At 41.8% G+C, this 19,863-nt stretch overlaps 1 protein-coding gene across 16 annotated transcripts in view; it reads left to right on the top strand.

Moving 5' to 3' along the window:
• MCF2L2 (MCF.2 cell line derived transforming sequence-like 2) overlaps positions 1–19,863 on the top strand; it is a 188,637-nt gene that overhangs the window by 141,813 nt on the left and 26,961 nt on the right. For all 16 annotated transcript variants that reach the window (XM_030027109.1, XM_030027096.1, XM_030027094.1 and 13 more), the window contains exons 19-24: positions 5,404–5,496; positions 5,994–6,086; positions 9,764–9,889; positions 14,788–15,009; positions 16,376–16,468; positions 16,892–16,970. In XM_030027109.1, the coding sequence (XP_029882969.1) occupies positions 5,404–5,496; positions 5,994–6,086; positions 9,764–9,889; positions 14,788–15,009; positions 16,376–16,468; positions 16,892–16,970 (706 nt within the window). The remainder of the gene's footprint in view (positions 1–5,403; positions 5,497–5,993; positions 6,087–9,763; positions 9,890–14,787; positions 15,010–16,375; positions 16,469–16,891; positions 16,971–19,863) is intronic.

Genomic DNA, 19,863 nt, shown 5'->3' with positions numbered 1-19,863 from the left:
TTTATGAGAAAGCCCAAAGCCAAAAGGCAGTGGTGGTTCTGGTCAGATGCAGGTGTTTTCACTTGCTGTGACTTTCAGTGCCTAAGTTCTGCAACTCTCTCCAAGAGCTCCCAGTCATTCCCCCCCGCCTCCTCCAGTTATCGTGACTTAGTTCTAGTTCCTGTAACATAAGAAAAGGTGCTTGTTTATATAGCACTCATGCAGAGGCCCTACTAGTAAGAAAAAAACTGTTTCGGTGAGTTCCTACCGTTTTCATAGTCTGACAAAACTGCTTGAATAAGACTGTGTTTTGCATGGGAAATGGAAAAGGCATGAGAAACGGGAATGTGTCCTCTTCACTGTAGTCAAAGGTACCTCCTGCTTCTACTGTATACTGCATCTAGCATTTTCTGCTTTTCCAGGGTACATGTTAAATCTTTTTTTAACAAGGTGCTGTATGAAATACAGACAGATTTGGATGAAACATACATACCCCAATTGTCAGAGGTGTTGAGCACTGCCAACTAAGATTTCAGTGGGAATTATGAACATATGATACTTCCAAAGGGTATGCCCCCAATTTACAAACAGGTCAGGCTGAAGAGCATCATACAAGTGTAAATGTGAATATAAGTCCACTGAATTATCTTCTGTTTAACAGCGAAGCATTTAGAACTTGAGTAAATGGCACTACTAAGGAATATGTTGTTATCCTAAGATTCAGATGCTGAGCAGGAAAATATTGTGGTGAAATCATTATGCAAAATAGGACAAACAGTCTTTGAAGAATGCAGACCTTTGAAATCCAAGAAGCATAAAATAGTCTATATGTTGCAAACATCCCTGGATTTGGAGCTAAAGAGAAATTTTTTATGCAGAATTGATCCTGTAATCCTGCAGAAAGTTCAGATTCCTTGTTTAAATATTGTAGCTTATGTCTCTCTCTGTAAAAACAGCTGTTGAGCCCAATTCTCCTTACTATTCTACCAATATGAAATCAGCAGCAATAAAGCTATGGTTCAGGTGTGAAGTGAAAGAAAAACAGTCCCTCTGTCACATTTGCTTACCAGTTTCTATGGCCTAGCCAAACAACACTAAATCTATCGAATAAGAGGTTACATCATGCATTTGCTTTCTCCCTATTTCAAATTTCGCGCTAAGAAAGCAAAAGCCTCTCTCTTGAGATGTCTCTGCTCACACAGTAGCACCTTTGATTCAAGAGCTTGCCCTTATGTTCTGTTTTTAGAAGAAGCCACATAAAGTCCAGAAATTTGTTGTTTCTGTTGGACTGCCTTTAGGAGGCACAAACAAAAGCCTGGTTGTGTGTTTGTGTTCGCCATGATTTGGCAGTTTTTTGCGTCTTCCTGCTGAGCAGAGGCTTCTGGCTTGCCCTGTGACTTACGACCATGCTTGCTTTGGCACGGGGGAAACTGAAACGGCTGCTGTTCAAGGTGATGCCAAGTTCTGGGGGGAAACTCGCATTGTTGCAGATTCACTTCCCATTTCTCCTTCTTTGTATGGCTGTAACCATCCTGCCACAACATTGTGGTGGGCCTGTGATTAGAAACAGATTGATCTTTAGATTCATACTTGAAGAATATTACCCTGTCTTATGACACTGGGACTTTTCAGTCCTGATTCCAGAGCTGCTTGAAAGTGTCCTGAGAGCTGCAGCGGGACACCCTGGTGCCTGAATCCCTCCATCCCCTGCCACTCATTCCCCTGCCATGTCCCCACACACTCTCCCACCTCCACCAGTGCCACCTGGTCAGCTGTCACCATGGATGTGAACTCTTCTTCTCAGGTGATGGCAGAAACAGCCTGTGGAGTCCCAGCCTATTTCTCCTCTCTGGCTTCTCTCCTGGAACACAGTAGCAGAATCAGGTGGAAGATGAGCCATAAATGTCCCTCTTGTCCTCCCTCCCACTTTGCCTGACCTTGTTAGGGCATGATCTTCATATGAACTAAATTACAAGTAAGCCAGCTCAACTTTGCCCACATGGCAGCTATTATACTGTCACCAAGATGCTTGACCTTGCTTAAAGCTCTGTGTGGCAAGGACACAGATGCTGAAAGAGAGGATGTGTGCTGAACGCCTTGCAGGATGGGTCTTCTAGTGCTTTATCAGCAACAAGAGGGACACTCTGGGCTGATCTGCTAAACACAAGGCTGGGAAGAAGGAAAGCTTACCAAACCAAGGTAAGAATGCTCAGGAAGAAACAAAAGGTGTGTCAGACTGCTTACCGACATGTGCCAGGTGAGGTGCGTGGCAGGAGTGACTCACTCACTGTGAATTACTGCTGTTTTCTTAGTCATACTGCTAACCTTGGAAAAAGAGAATATTTTAATAGGAGTCAGCAGTTGGAGCATTTGGTCATTCAGGGAGAAAGAAACATTTAGAAAAGGAACCTACCATGAAAGGACTGTAGCACCTGACCAGAAACCTGTGAGTTGGATTCAAATGGCTAAATTCTAGTCTGAAGCAAAATTTATTCATATACCAGCAGTCAACAAAGATAATTGGAACTGTGCATATACGCCTGTGGTGGGTTGACCCTGGGTGGATGCCAGGTGCCCACCAAAGCCACCCTATCACTCCCCCTCCTCAACTGGACAGGGGAGAGAAAACATAATGAAAGGCTCGTGGGTTGAGATAAGGACACGGAGATGACTCAGCGATTACTGTCACATGCAAAACAAACTCATCTTGGCAAAATTGGTTTAATTTATTACCAGTCAAATCAGAGTAGGATAATGAGAAATAAAAACTAAATCTTAAAACACCTTCCGCCCCCGCCCCTCCCTTCTTCCTGGCCACAACTTCACTCCTGATTTTCACTACCTCCTCCCTGCCAGCAGCGCAGGGGGACGGGGAATGGGGGTTGTGGCCAGTTCATCACATCTGGTGTCTGCTGCTCCTTCCTCCTCAGGGGCAGGACTCCTCACACTCTTCCCCTGCTCTAGTGTGGGGTCCCTCCCACGGGAGACAGTCCTTCACGAACTGCTCCAGCGTGGGTCCTTCCCACGGGCTGCAGTCCTTCAGGCACAGACTGCTCCAGAGTGGGTCCCCCATGGGGTCACAAGTCCTGCCAGCAAACCTGCTCCAGCATGGGCTCCTCTCTCCACGGGTCCACAGGTCCTGCCAGGAGCCTGCTCCAGCGCGGGCTTCCCACGGGGTCACAGCCTCCTCCAGGCATCCCTCTGCTCCGGCGTGGGGTCCTCCACGGGCTGCAGGTGGATATCTGCTCCACCATGGGCCTCCATGGGCTGCAGGGGGACAGCCTGCCTCACCATGGTCTCCACCAGATGTTGCAGGGGAATCTCTGCTCCGGCGCCTGGAGCACCTCCTCCCCCTCCTTCTGCACTGACCTGGGGGTCTGCAGGATTGTTTCTCTCACATGTTCTTACTCCTCTCTCACAGCTGCAGTTTCTGTTGCACAGCAACTTTTCCCCCTCCTTAAATACATTATCCCAGAGGCACTACCACCATCGCTGATGGGCTCGGCCTTGGCCAGCGGCGGGTCCGTCTTGGAGCCAGCTGGCATTGGCTCTGTCGGACATGGGGGGAAGCTTCTAGCAGCTTCTCACAGAAGCCACCCCCTGTAGCCCCTCTGCTACCAAAACCTTGCCACGCAAACCCAATACAGCCATGTGCGTGAAAGCTTACAAAGATCTCAGCATGCAAATCACCATGGAAAGGAAAAGCATTACAGGAGAGACGAGCACGGTGTAAAAGTACCAGCAAGAAGTCAGAACCTCTGCATATGAAGAGAGAGATGTGTGGAACATTTCAGACTGAGATTTGAGTAACTAGGCAATTAATTATTTCTTGGCATTTTAGAGTCTGATCCTAGTAATTTCACCAGAAATTTCCTATTCCTTACCTTATTAAGAAACTTAAAGCTGTATTTGAAGATGTAAGTATCTGCCTGAGCAGGTGTCACTGATTTAGGCAGCAGTAGATTGCATTGGCATAGGGTGGTTCCACTATGACAAATTACCAGTAAACTGTTGATTATTGTACCTTCTCTTTAAATTTAAATTGGTACTTTTCTCTTCCCCCGATAGTGCTCTTGACTGTTGCTGTCTCTGTTCTTGCCCAGTCCAATTAGGTTTCTGTGGGCCAGGAACAAATTGTAATGCTTGATTACACTTTGTTATTAGTTCTAGTTTTGTGGGTTTTACCTCCTGCTAACTTCCATCCAAGGCAACATGTACAAACAATTCTATTTGTGTGAAGAAAACACTGCACTTACTTTTGAAACAGCACCATTAATACTCTATTGAGTTGTAACGGAGCTTTTTGTATTGCATAATCCTTAATGCAGAAATGTGTTACATGGCATAGCTCTGCTTTCATATCTGATTCATCAGGGTGACAGCAGTATAGGTCTATAGAGGAAAACAGCAGCAAGACTGGTTTCTTCTAGTAGCTCCATACAAAAGAAAATGCTTTCCCTGCACCAAGAGTGTATAGGAACTGTCTAGTGGGCTGACAGCACAGTGGCAAGAGCCAGGAATTCCTGAGATTTACTTTTGGCGCTGTCTTTGGTTCGCTAAGGTCACCATAGGTGCAGACAAAGATGGGAAGCTCCCAGCGGGTCAGACACAGCCAGCCCTGCTCAGGTGTCTGTGCGGCACTGCTCCACACGGTCGCGTGGCTGCAGGGCTTCTGTGCTGACCAGGTGCGCAGTTAGTGAGCCGAGAACCTGGCAGAGGAACGCCTGTCTATCTGTATCCACCCATATAACCTAGGGAGCTCAAAATACACCTCTCTGGGCTTTTATAGAGATTGCCTTTGTTTTCACTGAAGTCAGTGAGATTTTTGCCATGGACTTCAGTGAGAGCACCTGGAGTGTAGTCAAAGGTAAATAGAGGTCAAGTGAATCCACCCACTTCTAATTTGGATAGGACAGAGTTGAAATATTTCCCCCACCTGGCCTGGGATATCAACAAGACAAACTTGCTGCTTTTTAATTCATCATTGTACTGTTGAGAGACAACACTATTTTCAAAGTGTTTTGGACACGTAAACCTTAGCTAAGTGGTGAGCATTGTTAGTAATTACCAGTCTATACCAGTATTGCTATCAAAATTTACATTTCTAATTTTTTTGGTTTTAAACCATCTATTCCTCTTCCCTGGAAAATAACAGTTTTGCAATTAGGTTATGCATCTTCCAGTCTGAAGTCTCCTTGCTTTGTGCAAAAAGTGAGAAAAAAAAAAATAATCTCACTTTCAGGTGTATTTAACTTTCCAGGAGTAAAAAGCAAGTTTGGTAGCTTCAGTATATTTTTACATACAGAGTCATGCCAATGTATTAATAACTTCACGTGTTAGGATGGAAGGTAAGAAAAAGTGTGACTCAAGGCAGATGCTCTGTGGATTCTTTTTTTCTTACCTTAAACTCTCCTTTTCTTGCAGAAAGAGGACCTCCAAATATATGAAAAATACTGTCAGAACAAGCCAAGGTCTGAAGCTCTTTGGAGACAGTGTGGAGACAGCATCTTTTTTCAGGTGGAATTTCATTGCAGACTAGCAGTGCAAGACCATGAAAGCTTGTTTTCCTTCTGTATCTCTTCTTTCTTTAGAAAACTTAGAGAAATATACAGACTTTTCTGCATGCTTCTTATACTGATGGCAGGTGCTCAGTATGTCAAGGAGCTTTCTACAAAAGACTAGGTAGGTAGAGTAACAGGTAGATTTCCTGGACAGGAGCCTGACTCTTCAGGCTATGCCCAAGTGCTGGCTTCTTTGCAAACCCCAGATGATCGCAATCTCATAAGCAGGGCATGCCAGATTTCGACACTAAGTTGAACCTAAACATTAGGTCTTGTTTAGATATATTTTCACTGTGGCAAAAGTAACCCGGAAACTCCTATGCAGATGGAACAAATTTCTCTCTCAATTAATTCACAGACATATAATCTTCAGATTACCAGATGATAATGAACTTGGTGCTTGCCTGTGTTTCAAGAAACAATTGTATTTTTCTTCCCTGTTGTCTCTTACAGGAATGTCAGCGTAAATTGGATCATAAGCTCTCGCTAGATGCTTATCTCTTAAAGCCAGTCCAGAGAATCACCAAGTACCAGTTGCTGTTAAAGGTAAGATCTCCATGACAATGCAAAGAATTCCAATGCATAGCTTGTTTTACTCACAGAATTGCATATCAGCATTGTTTTCTGAAGGACTATCTGGAAATAAATTCTCTCTCACTTCTTCAACAAATACTTTGTAATGCTAAGTTGTAAAATGGTAACAGTCAAAGAAAGGACTTCTATTTCAGAATATCTTCTATAACTTATATATTAAGCAATAGCAGTATATTAGTTTATATATACTGCTGTATATATAAAGTAAGATATTTTGCATAGTAAGTTTTTTATTGTCTCTTTTTAAATTATTTTTAAACAGAAATTGAATTTGGCTTTACTGGATCAGTATATGGTATTACAGTTTGAAAACAGGAACTGATGCTTTAAATACTGTCTCTGACATCTGTGCCTGTTTAATAAAACTCTCAGCTCTCTCAACCTCATATTTTCCCATGGTTGTGACTCAAACCTTTCAGAAGGAGCCACTCCCTTTCAGCGCTTCCGTTTTAAAGACCCAGCTAGGAACGCATTCTCTGTAACTTTTCAATGGAATGAATAGGTGAAGTTCCCTCTTGATTTAGCTGGAACTGTAAGTGGTCCATGCTTGAAATTCTGGTCTGAACTGGGCAACAGGAAATATGTGCTTTTAAACCAATGACATTTTTTGAAGATGGTCGTTTAAACTTCTGTATTAATTTCCCCAGTTCTTCAAAATAACATTTACTGACTTCCTCATGGGAAGGTCATGAAGGTGAATTACATGTTGTTCTCAAGCCTCTGCACTTAATGTAGTGTTGTGTAATGTCATGAAATTTAGTGTGAAATTTGCAATGAAGATTTTAGGCTGCAGTTTTATTTGTTAATAGCTACCATGGCACTGGTCAAGTTGTGCCAGTTTAAGCCATGTGAGGATCTGGCTGGCCGTTCACTTGTGCAGTACTTCTGTGACCTGTTTATTGACTTTATGCAAAACTATAGAATCTAAATATTAAAGGGTGATATGTGCAACTTCACTGGTTCCAATAGATCTACATCAATGTAATCCAGAAGTAAATTTGGCTCTATTTCTTGAAACTATTCTGTCACGAGGGAGAAAATATCAAGGTCCTCAGAAGAGCAAGAGTAAACCAGATTCTACTTTTAATTTGAAATATGACTATAAATAAAACAAAGATTAGATCAAGGAGTAAAATTCTCAGGCAAACCAGGTTGCAGCCATTGGGGTTGAAGCTGGTCAGACCAGTTTTGTACTTAGCAAAAACACATTGGCACAGACATTTACTTTGTCAGGGATTATGAGATCTGTGAAGATGGTGCACTCTTTCCCTGGCAGCAGGAGCATTTAAAAGTGTAGGAAAATGGCAGTCAGTAAAAAATTAGTAACAAACAAGTGCCTAAGCAGCTGTGTGCCTTGAGTGATGGGCAGACTAGTTTTAAATCCTGGGTCACAATTATTGCAACTCTCTGGTTTCAGTCAGTTTAGCTAATATTATAAAGCAGCATGCCCACTATACAGAGAGCAGGGATCCATCCTCATCCTAGAAATTGTGCAACAGGTACTATAGGAATGCATCCTGCTTTTAGCTTCTAAGCCCTGGTCACCCAAGCACTTGAGGAGAGACTGCTGCTGTTTGGGGTTTGCAAGAGCTACCTTTTTGCAGCCCTGTTTTACAGGAACACAAGTGCCTCAGCTTTTGGATTAAATTATTTCCAAACTCAAAATGTGGCTGAAAATGGTATACCTGAATGAAAATCATGTCAATGGCCACACCTGCTGAAGGGGTCTAATTCTTACTATAATAAAGATTACTAAAGTTAGTAGTCTTGATTCATTCCTAGGTGTATTTCTGGAGCATAGTTTCTGCTGACATTGTAGTCAGCATAAGGAAACAGAGCTAAACTCACTTACTGTACAGTTCTTAGTGAGGTGCTATTATTACAAGAATTTATTTCTTAGTTTCTTCACAGCTTGCATTTCTGAAGTGAAAATTGCATCCAGCCAAACACTTCTTTCATTCCTCTGGTAGATATATAGGGCAGGGACAAGTCAATAATGATGAATAAAATAGTTATTTGGTTATGAATTCTGTCACTGGAACTATTGTCTTATGAACAACCAATAAACTTATTCTTTAGCTGAATAATGGATGTGGATTCCAAGCATCAAAATCACAGGTCACTATATGTGATCAGTTACCTTACTACTTTTGGTTAGAGCCATCTTACCTGTTTTGTTTAATGGTAGGAGAATCCTGTTTGGCTTTGGTTTCAAATTCTATGGTGTAGTCTTGGCATCTTCCAGCTGCCTTGAGATTCATGTCTTCTCAAGACTGTACCAACCATATGTGTGTTTGTATCTGTTAACCTTTTCTTCCCTAGATGCTTTTAGCAAAGATACAGAGTCTGATTCTGATCTCAGGGGGACACTCATTGGCAGTAACTGTTTTCTATACAATACAGTGGGGAAAAAACAATCTGTGCATCTGAATTGGGTTCAGGGCTCCTCTGTAGGCAGAAGAGCAAGAGGCAAGGCAGTTAATTTCATTTAAAATGAAGATTTTGGTGTCTTTCAGGATTTGCATAGGTTATAACTGTTGGTTACAAGAAGAGAATTAAGTCCTGAGCTATGACTAAAACTTTTCAAGCAAAAGACACATATAGAAATAAGAAAAGTAATTCTTATAAGGAACTGTACTGGGCTATGTAAGTAGTTGGCCCTAAATCTTTGGAGCTCTAAATAGGATTTCTGCATGTGAAATAATTACAGAAATTGAGCCCTCAAAAGGTTTTGTTTCTTTCTTTGCTTTGGGCACATGTTTCTTAACTTGTCCAGAACTTTGTCTCTTGTTCGTTTTGCAAGGGTTGGAGGATGGAATAATTTCCCCTATTTCAAGCAGAATATAATGTTTGATGAATTTTTCCTAGAGGTCAGCATTGTTCATCAAAATTACTATCTCTTAAAAAAAGTTTTCAAGTTTGCAGATCTGTAGATTGTAGTGCAGAGGTAGAGAATAAGGGGTGGGGAAGATTTATAGTAATATCTGGCGTATTCCCCCCCCCCCCCCCCGAAAAAAAAAAATTAACAGCTGAACAAGCTGTTATAGATTAAATAAGTCTCACTTAATTTAAGGAAGAGAGATTTGTGAGGTGATTTGACATCTACATAGGAAGTGACTTCTTCCCATGCAGAAATTCTTTATCTGACAAGAGCTTGCTAAGACCTGATGAGTGGAAAGTCAAACCTGCCAAATTCAGACTAGAAATTAATTTGTATTTTTAACAGTGGTAATAAGTACCTTGTGGAACAAACTGCAAAAGGAAATGGTGAATTCTCTAACACCTAAAATCATTGTATTAAGTTTGAGTTTCTTTTCTAGCAGATATGGAGTAAAAAAACCCTGGATGTAATTCTGTGACATGCAGAACGTTCATTCTAAATATGTCAGAATGGTCCTGTCTCATCTTAAATGAACCCATAAAACTTGAAAATGTCCAAAGGGTCAAAATGTATGTACTCAATAACAATCCTGGTGAATGTCCTGTTTGGTTTTGTTTGTTTGTTTGTTTGTTTTTTTCCTGTAGTTCTGCTACTTTGTCTATGCAGCACAAATTTCAGGGAGGATTGTCTTATGGTGCCTTCTGGTATAAGAAGTTTTCAAGTGGTTTTTGCACCTTTTTTTAATCAGGAAATGCTGAAGTGCAGCAAGAATTCAGAGGGTACGGCTGAATTGGAAGAAGCCCTGGCCACGATGCTTGATATCATCAAATCAGTAAATGACTCAATGCACCAGATAGCAATCACAGGATATGAGGTATTATTTGCTGTTGCTTTTACTCTGGTCTTGACCCATCCAGTGTTCCTCTCATCATTGATCCTGCTGTGCCCATGGCTGGGTACTCTTTGCAGGAGCTTGTGCCACATTCTTGAAGGATGCCACTCAGTGGCGTGTTGTGGTGACTGAAAATACATGTCAACATACCTGTCGTGAAGTTGGGGATGTGAATGTGGGGAAGAAGTGTGATGAATGCAGTCCTTCTGAGTCATCACACCCAAAACTCATTTGTAGATGAAAGGTAGCAAGTGTGACAGACATAACTTAAGAAATTTGCTGAAACTTTGTGATCACAGTGAAACTCAAGTGTTTCCAAATCTCTTGCACTTAGGGAGGAAAATCTGGCTTTCATTTAAAGTGGGTAATAGAATCCATCCCAATGACTGGCAAACTCATTATCTGAAACATGAAATAATAACCGATGTACAAATCAGAGGCCACAAATGTATATACCTCTCCACTGAAGCACCACTGAAGTCATACGACTTTCAAGAACTAGTGTTGCCTACATAAAATGGGCCCTTAAGTGAGAAGTGGAAGTGATTGACACATAAAGGAGAAGCACGCCTGTTGAAATGAGGCCTGAGGGTGATGTGGTAAAAAATAGCTGCAGGGTAAAAATGTCAAGAAAAAACAATGGACTGAGAAGCTGGGTTCAAAGAATTATTAGATCAGAGTAACAGAGTTTAGTCTGGATACCAGAAAACCAGTATTTTGTGCAGAATGTGACTTCCCGAGAAAGTGCTGGGGTCTATACTGACTATGTCTGGGTGGGAAGAGTTATTCTGTGTTTTGCAGGATGGAGTGGCTTCAGGAGTTTTAATTTTTATAGTTCTCTCTTTTGTGCAAGTGCATCTGCATATGGTAGCTGAGGAAACCATGCCCTCTGTCAGCATTATTTTATAAAGAAATTTAACTGCTTGCTCGGCTATATGTCATAGATCCACTGCTGTACACAGCTGGAGATGCTCCTGTGGATTGTGCATTACATTTGAAATGAGAATATGAATTCTTATCCTGCAGTAGCTGTACAGGGTTGAATGGGAAGCAGTGGCCACCTTGTTACATTAGTAAACACATAGACTAGCTGTAGTGCCTGTGGAACAGAGAAACACCACAGGTCCTAAGCATAACTTAGGTCTGCCAAACCTGACAAACTTAAGTAAAGCATATACTTTACCTCAGCCTTCTGCACAGCTATGAGCTACACCCATTATGAATTGATCAGTGGGGTCTTGTGCTGTAGGTCTTTGCACCAAGAGCTGGGTTTAAATTAAGAATATAGCATGAAGTTTTCCTGCTTAGTTTAGATTAGCAGTATCTTTTTCATATGATTTCCATCTAACTTTCAGTTTTTCCAAGTTTTCTCAAGGTAGGAGAGTCCTACTATATTCAGATTTGTTGGCTGAACAGGAATAGTTCATTAGATTTTTAATTCAAAACCAAACCTGATTCACTTTAGTAGTCAGTTTTCCTTTTGGTTTTTCTACTCTTGGGAAACTGTTTTGTTTTATTTAAAGCCAGCGGCAAAGCTTGTGTTCACTTTTCCATGACAGTAGACAAACTTTCCCTTCTAGCAGTTTTGTTTTGTGAAAAGTTTTTCCTGGAGCAGTATAAATGAACACTGAGACACATCTCTGCTGCTTTCAGGTTTGTCCAGACTTTTACGGACTTTTTAGGGACAGGTATCTTTGTCCTGGTGCCACTGTTCTCAGCACTCAGGGTGGTTTTGCTTGATGTGACTTTTTGAATCACTGGTTGCAGTGACAGCCTGCTGGCTCCTCCTGGGGTTTCTAGCAACTGCTGCACAAACCGGTAACTTGCACATTGCTGAACATGTTACCTTGTTCAACAGTTTCTCTTTTGAAACAATCAAGTCTTCATTTGTATTTGCAGAAAAGACAAACCTGTGTGGTTTTTTTTGTTCAAGTCCATTTGGTTTCCATAGTGAGTCTTTTACAGCCTTCTGGGTGTCAGGACAAATAGCTTGTGAAGGATCTTCTAAACGATTCTGGTTATGGCTAATTTTGAGTGTCTCAGAGATTCATTTTAGAAAGACTCTTTAAAGGCTGGATATTATTATTGCAGACTTGGACCAGTCAACATGGGGATGGGAAGCTCGTGGATACAGCATGTCTTTTACTTCCCCAGTTTCCACTGTTTCTGATTCATTCCCAAAGAGAAAGGTAGCTTTCCTCCTGTGTTTCCCAGTTTAAATGTATTTTGTTACAGCAATTTTACAAAAATTTGTTTTTAAACAGTTCTGCAAGGGATGGGTAGAAAAGCTTCTCCAAGAAAGGTAACATATCCTGAGCAGAGGGGATCTACTCAGATTCCTATTCATATAATTGTTGAGGTCATCCTCTTGCCTATCCCTTACTTTCAAATTTCAGAATAGTTTTGTACTCAGGAGTTCAACAGAGCATTCCTGTTCCTTTGCAACTTCTACTTTTGAATTTGCCAGTCTTCCATGAAATGCCAGATAGTAGCTCCAAGGACAAGATTTTTGCCTTCGTTTATTAGCTGAACTGAAAGACACGACAAAGCAGAACATGGCTGCTGTGTAGCCCGATGCTGACAGCATTCCTGAGATGGTTTGTAACATGATTATCAAATGGGGTGAAAGTGTGAAAGAGGATGAACCCAATAATTTCTTCTCCTTGTTCCACCTGTCCCAGGTGCTCGGCTGTGATGCCAAGTAAACACCTCCCATAGCTCATGAAACTGTGCCCCATCTTGTGGAGTCTTTCCCACACAGGCATGATAGAAATACTTGCCTAGAACACCTTTCAGAGAAGGATATTATGCCAGCAGAAAAGCCGGTTTTGTGGCAGCTGATGAATGCTCCTAATTGCATAGGATATTCTGGTTCTTGGACCTGTGCACATGCAGACTTGAGGAGCTGAACTCTTGTGTAAGAAATTGCTAACATGTAAGTTTGGGGTTGGTTTTAGGGTTTTTATTATTTTTAGGCAAAGCCAGAAGTAAAGTAGAGTAAAGCTTGGAGAGCAGAAGTTTCAGAGATGTTCCCTACTATCATCCTAACATTTGTATACAATCTGTCCTGGGTAGTTTGTCCATGAGTTATGCAGCACTTAAGCAATTCATACGTATCTCTCATCTTCCATAAACATGAGATACAGTGTATTGTTCTAACAGGGAATAATTATATTTGAGACAGTGATCAAATCCTCCATTTTAAATAAACTTCCTTTAGGACAAAATATTGCTGTCCACTAGCACAGGTTACCAGAAGCAGTGTCCTCCTCTCTATTTGCTGCCCACACTGAAGAGAGAGTCCAGGGTTTATGGACTGATATTCAAATTCTTTTGTGGGATTGCTGCAGACTTCCATCCCTGTCCATCCTCTTTCTCTCTGTAGTGGTAGCCCCCCACTTCACTTGCTATAATCCTGATCCAAGTTTGAAGAGACGGACCTATCTCAAGAGTTGAACTGAGCTTCTGGATCTCAGTGCTGTATTGAACAGTGCCTGGAGTGACAGGAGCCTCTCACCATTGTGAGCACTATGTAGAAAATATGTTTGTTTGGTTTTTTAATTTAGCTTTACATCTCATCAATAGGCTTTTCACAGGCTTTCAGTTTACACCCACATGCATATATAAATACAAACACACACGGTCCTGTATGCACAAATAAAAAAAATCCAACTCTATATAAGAAGAGATGAGAGACTGTTACAGAAATTACTGATGTTTTCTGAATGCTTTGGAGAGTCTAATAATAGCCTGATATGGAATGGAAAAGTGCCTAATCAAACCCTGGTTTTACAGTTGGATCTAGGGTAGAGGATGGGGAATGAGAGGGAGAACAGGTTGCAATCCGTAGTTTAAGAAATCAGACATTCCCACTTGGAGCCAACATCTTCAGCTAATAATCAACAGAACATACAGATGTTGAAAAAAAGTACTTTATTAATGCACTGAGCTTATTCCCTCAACTTATTATACAAAGCATTCCTAGAAAAACTTGCTGCTAGGATAATTATGTTTATCATTATTTGTTGAAGCCCATTACCATATAGATGTTGCCATGTCCTCTATCCACACATTACTACACTCTTTAGTACTGAACTGTGCTATTAATGATTGTGCTGGTGGCATCTGAGCCAAATATTTATATCAGTTGAAGTATTCACCCATCAGTGGTCCTCAGACAAGGTCTTTAACTTAGAAAGGTCTGGTTCCTGCCTAGTTTCACTCTCCCTCAGGTACTTTTATGGCTCCCTCTTTGCCCAAGGCTGTGCAGCATTGCACAGTTTGCAGAAACTATTGACAAAGCTTTAAAAGCTGTTTTGCAGTGGGAGGGAATTACACACCTACATACCTCTAGGCACCAATCTGTGTCTTCAGACATCTAAGCATCTTTCAAGGTTTTGCCCAGGGATAGAAGAAGTTCGTAGCAGAGCAGAAACTGAACCTAGATCTTTCAGAGCCAAGGCCATTGCTTGGATATCTGAACTGCACTGGGCCTTCATACTGCCTTGGAGACAGGAGTTGTGAAACCCAGTTCTTGTCAGAAGTTGCTTCCTCTGAGGTCGTCAGAGGGGACAGCCTGTGTGTCAGATCCAAAGAGGTCCTGAGACAGACCTTAGACACTAACTATGAAAGGGGAGACAAACTGGGAATCATGAACGTGGAAAATGATGGGTTAATGGTTATATGAGGAAACCACACAGGTTTAGCAAGGACACATGTGCAGATGGGGTTCCAGCTGTAACATGTCCACTCTCCAACACGAGGAATGCCTAGGGACATGCCTCTGCCTGGAAGCTTAAACACCACTAGGGGAAAGAACTGTGCCTGGGATTACCCGAGTTTGAATGTGATATAGGCTCTCTTTTTTCCTTGCTTGCTAGGGGGATGTCAGTGAGCTTGGCAAACTGTTGATGCAAGGTTCCTTCAATGTGTGGACTGACCACAAGAAGGGGCACAACAAGGTGAAGGACTTGGCTAGATTCAAACCGATGCAGAGACACCTCTTCCTCTACACAAAGATGCTACTTTTCTGCAAGAAACGGGAAGAGAACACAGATGGCCATGAGAAGACGGCTTCATACAGCTTTAAAAATTCATTAAAGGTAATAAATGTGGTAATGGTGGGGGAGAGAAATAAATCTGGTGTTCTCACAACACAGGGATGATTCCATGTGGACACTTGAAGAAAGTACACATATCTGGAGCTGTCTTGCACCCCTGAGTAAATGAAAGCTCCCATTTAGTTTGATCTGGAGACAGACCCAGCCATATGTCCTGCAACTCCAGACGTGAACCTTGGTTTTGCAACTCAATACAAACAGGCACCTTGTGTGTTCTTGCCCAGCATCTCATAAAGAGAAGCAAGACTGAATGGACCTGCATCTCTCATTGTTCTGCCTCTAAGCATTCTCCAAGTTCAGTTCTATTGTGAGTTTTACTATTGACATCAGTTGAGCAGATATATTCTGTGACAGTAACAGCTACAGGTGAATCACAGTGCAGAAGTGCCCTTTTATTTGCAAAAGTAACATTTCCAGATATGAGTCAGGATATTTTCTGTTAAGATGAGATTCATAAGTAGGCCAAATTTTCCCTTTAAGCAGATTGGTGTGACACTTGTGTCTTCAGTCAACTAACACGGGTCATCAAGTGTAATGCTGCAAACTTATTATAGGGTAACCAGACAGGAATTGTAATAGAACCTGGTTCAAGGACTGAACCAATTCATATGAATGTTTGAAGTTTCTTTCTGTGGAGATAGCAGGAATGATGACATAACCAAAGCTGTTTAAATCTTCAAACCTAACGCTGAGGCAAATCAGAACAAAGGGGATGAACAAATACAGGAAGAAGATGGGAAGCTGGTAAGTATAGTAGCAGGTGGACTTCAAAATTGTGGTTAAGAATCTATCATTTAAGAAATCAAGAATTATTTTCTTCAGTTCCTTGTTCGTCTTGCCTAGTTAGGCACTTAGCTCCTTGCTCACCTCTTTTTTTCATTTTCCTGAAACCATATAGAATATTTTATGTTGTCTGGATTTGCAGATGAGTTGTTAAATCTCACAAAGCCCTGTTCCATCCCTCTTCCTCTCCCGCCTCAATAGGTCAGTGATGGCAAGTTGAAAATACCACCTTCCTCAAACTGAAAATTTTTTTAGGTGGACAAGAGCCAGGATAGGGTTGAAAACTGACCCACAGTTCAAGCAAAAAAAGGAAAGAGGATAAACTCATGATCAGACATTAACTTGTGTTACTTTTGAGTGCTTAATTTTTTTTTTCCTCTAACAATCAAAAAGATAAATGATAAATTAGATGTTGAGAAATAACATGTTCTGAATTTTACTTTTAATGACTTCCTAAGGTGCAGAAGTGAATGCAGCCTTTTAAAAATGCTTCTCAGAGGATAAAGAGTTTAAAGACTGTTGACATTTTCCAGATTCCAGGTTCTTCTTTTCTATTTTGAAACAGATGAGCACTGTGGGCATTACAGAAAATGTAAAAGGGGATAACAAGAAGTTTGAGATCTGGTATAATGGCAGAGAAGAGGTCTATATCATTCAGGTAACAACAATCTTTTTTTTTCCAAGGACTATGCTTCCTTTCAATTGAATTGGTTTTTAAGAAAGTTTTCAGTTTTGTGACTTTCATTGTCCTGTACGCTCAAGAAACAATAGCCTTTGGAAGCTTCATTATTGTGTTGGCACTGAAATTACCAATTTATCATTGTGAAAATGGTCATGATTTTGGGTAAAAAAGGAAACAAAGTAGTGGAAAATTACTTGGAACGCTGGACAGAAAAGCAAGGACAGGACCTCAGATTCATGGTAACTTTTCCATCTTGAAGAGTGGCCTTTGCTTTGCTCAAAGCTGGCCACAGCGTTCCGTTCCTTGGGAAAATCAAGAGCAAATGTAGGTCAGGGCAGCCAAGTGACTGGCAGCATGCTTTAACTAGATCTGCTTTGTCTTTTCCTCTTGTGTTCTCAGGCATCTTCTGTTGAGTTGAAAAACACCTGGATTTCAGAGATTCGCAAAGTCCTGACAGGACAACTGGAAGCATGTAGAGGTAGGACACACAGAGTGAGATCTGGTCATGTTGCCTGCCTTCTGTAGCTGGGATGAGTTACAGTGCCATCCACTACCATCAGTGAAATCAGCAAGAACAGATCTTTTATGTGAGGGTCAGTTGGGTGCTGGCAGCATTGCTGGGACTTAAACCCTTGTCCTGATCAAAGAAAATTTCTTAGAACTTTAGAAATGGCATGAATAATTATTCCATTCACAGTTAGTCTGAGCAACATGATTTTCCTGTGTTCTCCCTCTCAAGCCACCACCCTAGAAACATCCATTTACATCAGCATGTGAGGAGATGGGGTCCCAGTCTTCACTCTGTGCCTTCTCACAAGACCTGACACAAAGATCTCCTTCTACATACATGAGCAGACAGCAACTGTTCCTGTCTGTCCTATTGTTTGTTTTGCTTTGTGGGGTTTTTGAGGGGTTTATTTCAAATCTAGTCGCCTGCCTTATGTTTTAAATGTCAGTCAGTTATCCCATCTTTTTATCTGAGTGACCTCCCTGTAAAACATGATTAATGACATTTCCCTCTCTCGCAGAGATGTCACTATGAAGGTGATTTGTGACGTGCTCAACACATGAATGATTGAAGCCTCATAAGTACCTAAAATAGAATCATAGAATGGTTTAGGTTGGGACCTTACAATGGAAAGGGCCTTAAAGATCATCTAGTTGCAACCCCCCTGCCATGCGCAGGGACACCTTCCACTAGACCAGGGTGCTCAAAGCCCCATCCAACCTGGCCTTGAACACTTCCAGGGATGGGACATCCACAACTTCTCTGGGCAATCTGTTCCAGTGCCTCACCACCCTCACAGTGAAGAATTTTTTCCTAATATCTAATCTAAATCTAGCCTCTTTCAGTTTAAAGCCATTACCCCTTGTCCTATCACTACACTACTTGTTAAAGAGTCCCTCCCCATCTTTCTTGTAGGCCCTCTTTAAGTTCTGGAAGGCCGCTATAAGGTCTCCCTGGTGCCTTCTCTTCTCCAGGCTAAACAACCTCAAATCTCTCAGCCTCATAGGGGAGATGCTCCAGCCCCCTGATCATTTTCGTGGCCCTCCTCTGGACCCACTTGAGCAGGTCCATGTCTTTCTTATGTTGGGGGCCCCAGAGATGAACACAGTACTCCTGGTGGAGTCTCATGAGAGTGGAGTAGAGGGGCAGAATCACCTCCCTCGACCTCCTGGTCACACTTCTTTTGATACAGCCCAGAATGCGATTGGCTTTCTGGGCTGCAAGCACACTTTGCTGGCTCATATTCAGTTTTTCATCCACTAATACGCCCAAGTCCTTCTCCTCAGGGCTGCTCTCAATCCATTCCCTGCCAAGCCTGTATTTGTGCTTGGGATTGCCCCAACCCATGTGCAGGACCTTGCACTTGGCCTTGTTGAACATCATGAGGCTCACACGGGCCCACCTCTCAAGCCTGTCAAGGTCCCTCTGGATGGCATCCCTTCCCTTCAGTATGTCGACTGCACCACACAGCTTGGTGTTGTCAGCAAACTTGCTGAGGGTGCACTCAATTCCACTGTCCGTGTTGCCAACAAAGATGTTAAACAGGGCCGGTCCCAATACTGACCCCTGAGAAACGCCACTCGTCACTGGTCTCCACTTGGACATTGAGCTGTTGACCGCAACTCTTTGAGTGCGACCGTCCAGCCAGTTCCTTATTCACTGAGTGGTCCATCCATCAAATCCATGTCTCTCCAATTTAGAGAGCGTGTCGCATGGGACAGTGTCAAATGCTTGGACAAGTCCAGGTAGAAGTGGCTTAGCCACTTCATCTGCCAGTTCCCTCAGGACCTGCAGATAATGACATCCTTTTTTATGTAAGATATTGAACCCAAGACAGACAAAATTCAGTTGGGTTATTCCAGATACTAAGAGAACATAGTGATGAAAGCTATCTGAGATACTATTCTATTTACAAACAAGAACATAGAGTCCTAAAAGCCATTTTTCAGGCTCTCTTAGGACAAAAAAACATAGCTGTGTCCAATACAGACTTTTCCTGGGCCCTGGCATTGCTTCTCACCTTTACCTGTTATTTTCTGCTTCTCTCATACACACACACCTCTCTTTAAAGCAATGCCAGCAAAGCCTCTCCACCCACATCCTTCAGATTCCTAAGCAGACTTTGTCCTAGGTGGAAACCTGTGCCTGTGCTTTAACTTCAGAGGCCATCTTTATTTTAATTGTCTGTTTCACAAAGGCAATGAGTTCTTACAACCTCATTAAGTGGAGGGAAACAACTATGCATATTAGCCTCAGCAATTTAATCCAACCCATAACAATATACTTATTTACAATGCTTACTACTCAGGTCTTCTGTTACTCTTCTTGTCTTCATCCTTTCTCCTTTTTATTCTGAATTTCACTGTGGTCAGTTCAGCAAGAACTGCTGAGGAAAGAACTCAAGATTCTTATGACTGCAGTTTCAGAACTTGAACTGGGGACTCTCTGATACAGTTTGTAATATTTACTTCTGCAGTATAAAAGCTGGCTTTACTTAGGCTACCACAGAAGAGAAGAGTAGCTTATGGAGAAAATGTATGTGTTTAATACCACAGAGTGCTAATCCTCCATGTGTGTTTCCAGGCAAAGAAAATGAAGCTTGTATGTCACTCAGATGAGCATTTGTGAACTCTTTGTAGCATACAAGACCTATATGCTAGAGTTACTATGCATTTTCCAGAGAAAACTATGCAGGAATCAGGACTGAAAGTTTTTGAAAATGTTTATATTTTGATATTCTTTATTGTTTTGTCTTAAGATCATAGGATCCTAGAATATTTCAGGTTTCAAGGGACCTCAGGATATCATAGTCGAACATCCTGCTCAAAGCAGACTCAGTTATTGGTCAAACCAGGTTACCCAA

This window comes from Aquila chrysaetos, chromosome 10 (assembly GCF_900496995.4).
Source record: "Aquila chrysaetos chrysaetos chromosome 10, bAquChr1.4, whole genome shotgun sequence".
NCBI lineage: Eukaryota > Metazoa > Chordata > Aves > Accipitriformes > Accipitridae > Aquila > Aquila chrysaetos.
Note: the sequence above shows the minus strand (reverse complement) of the source record. Positions and strands in the feature narration are given on the sequence as shown.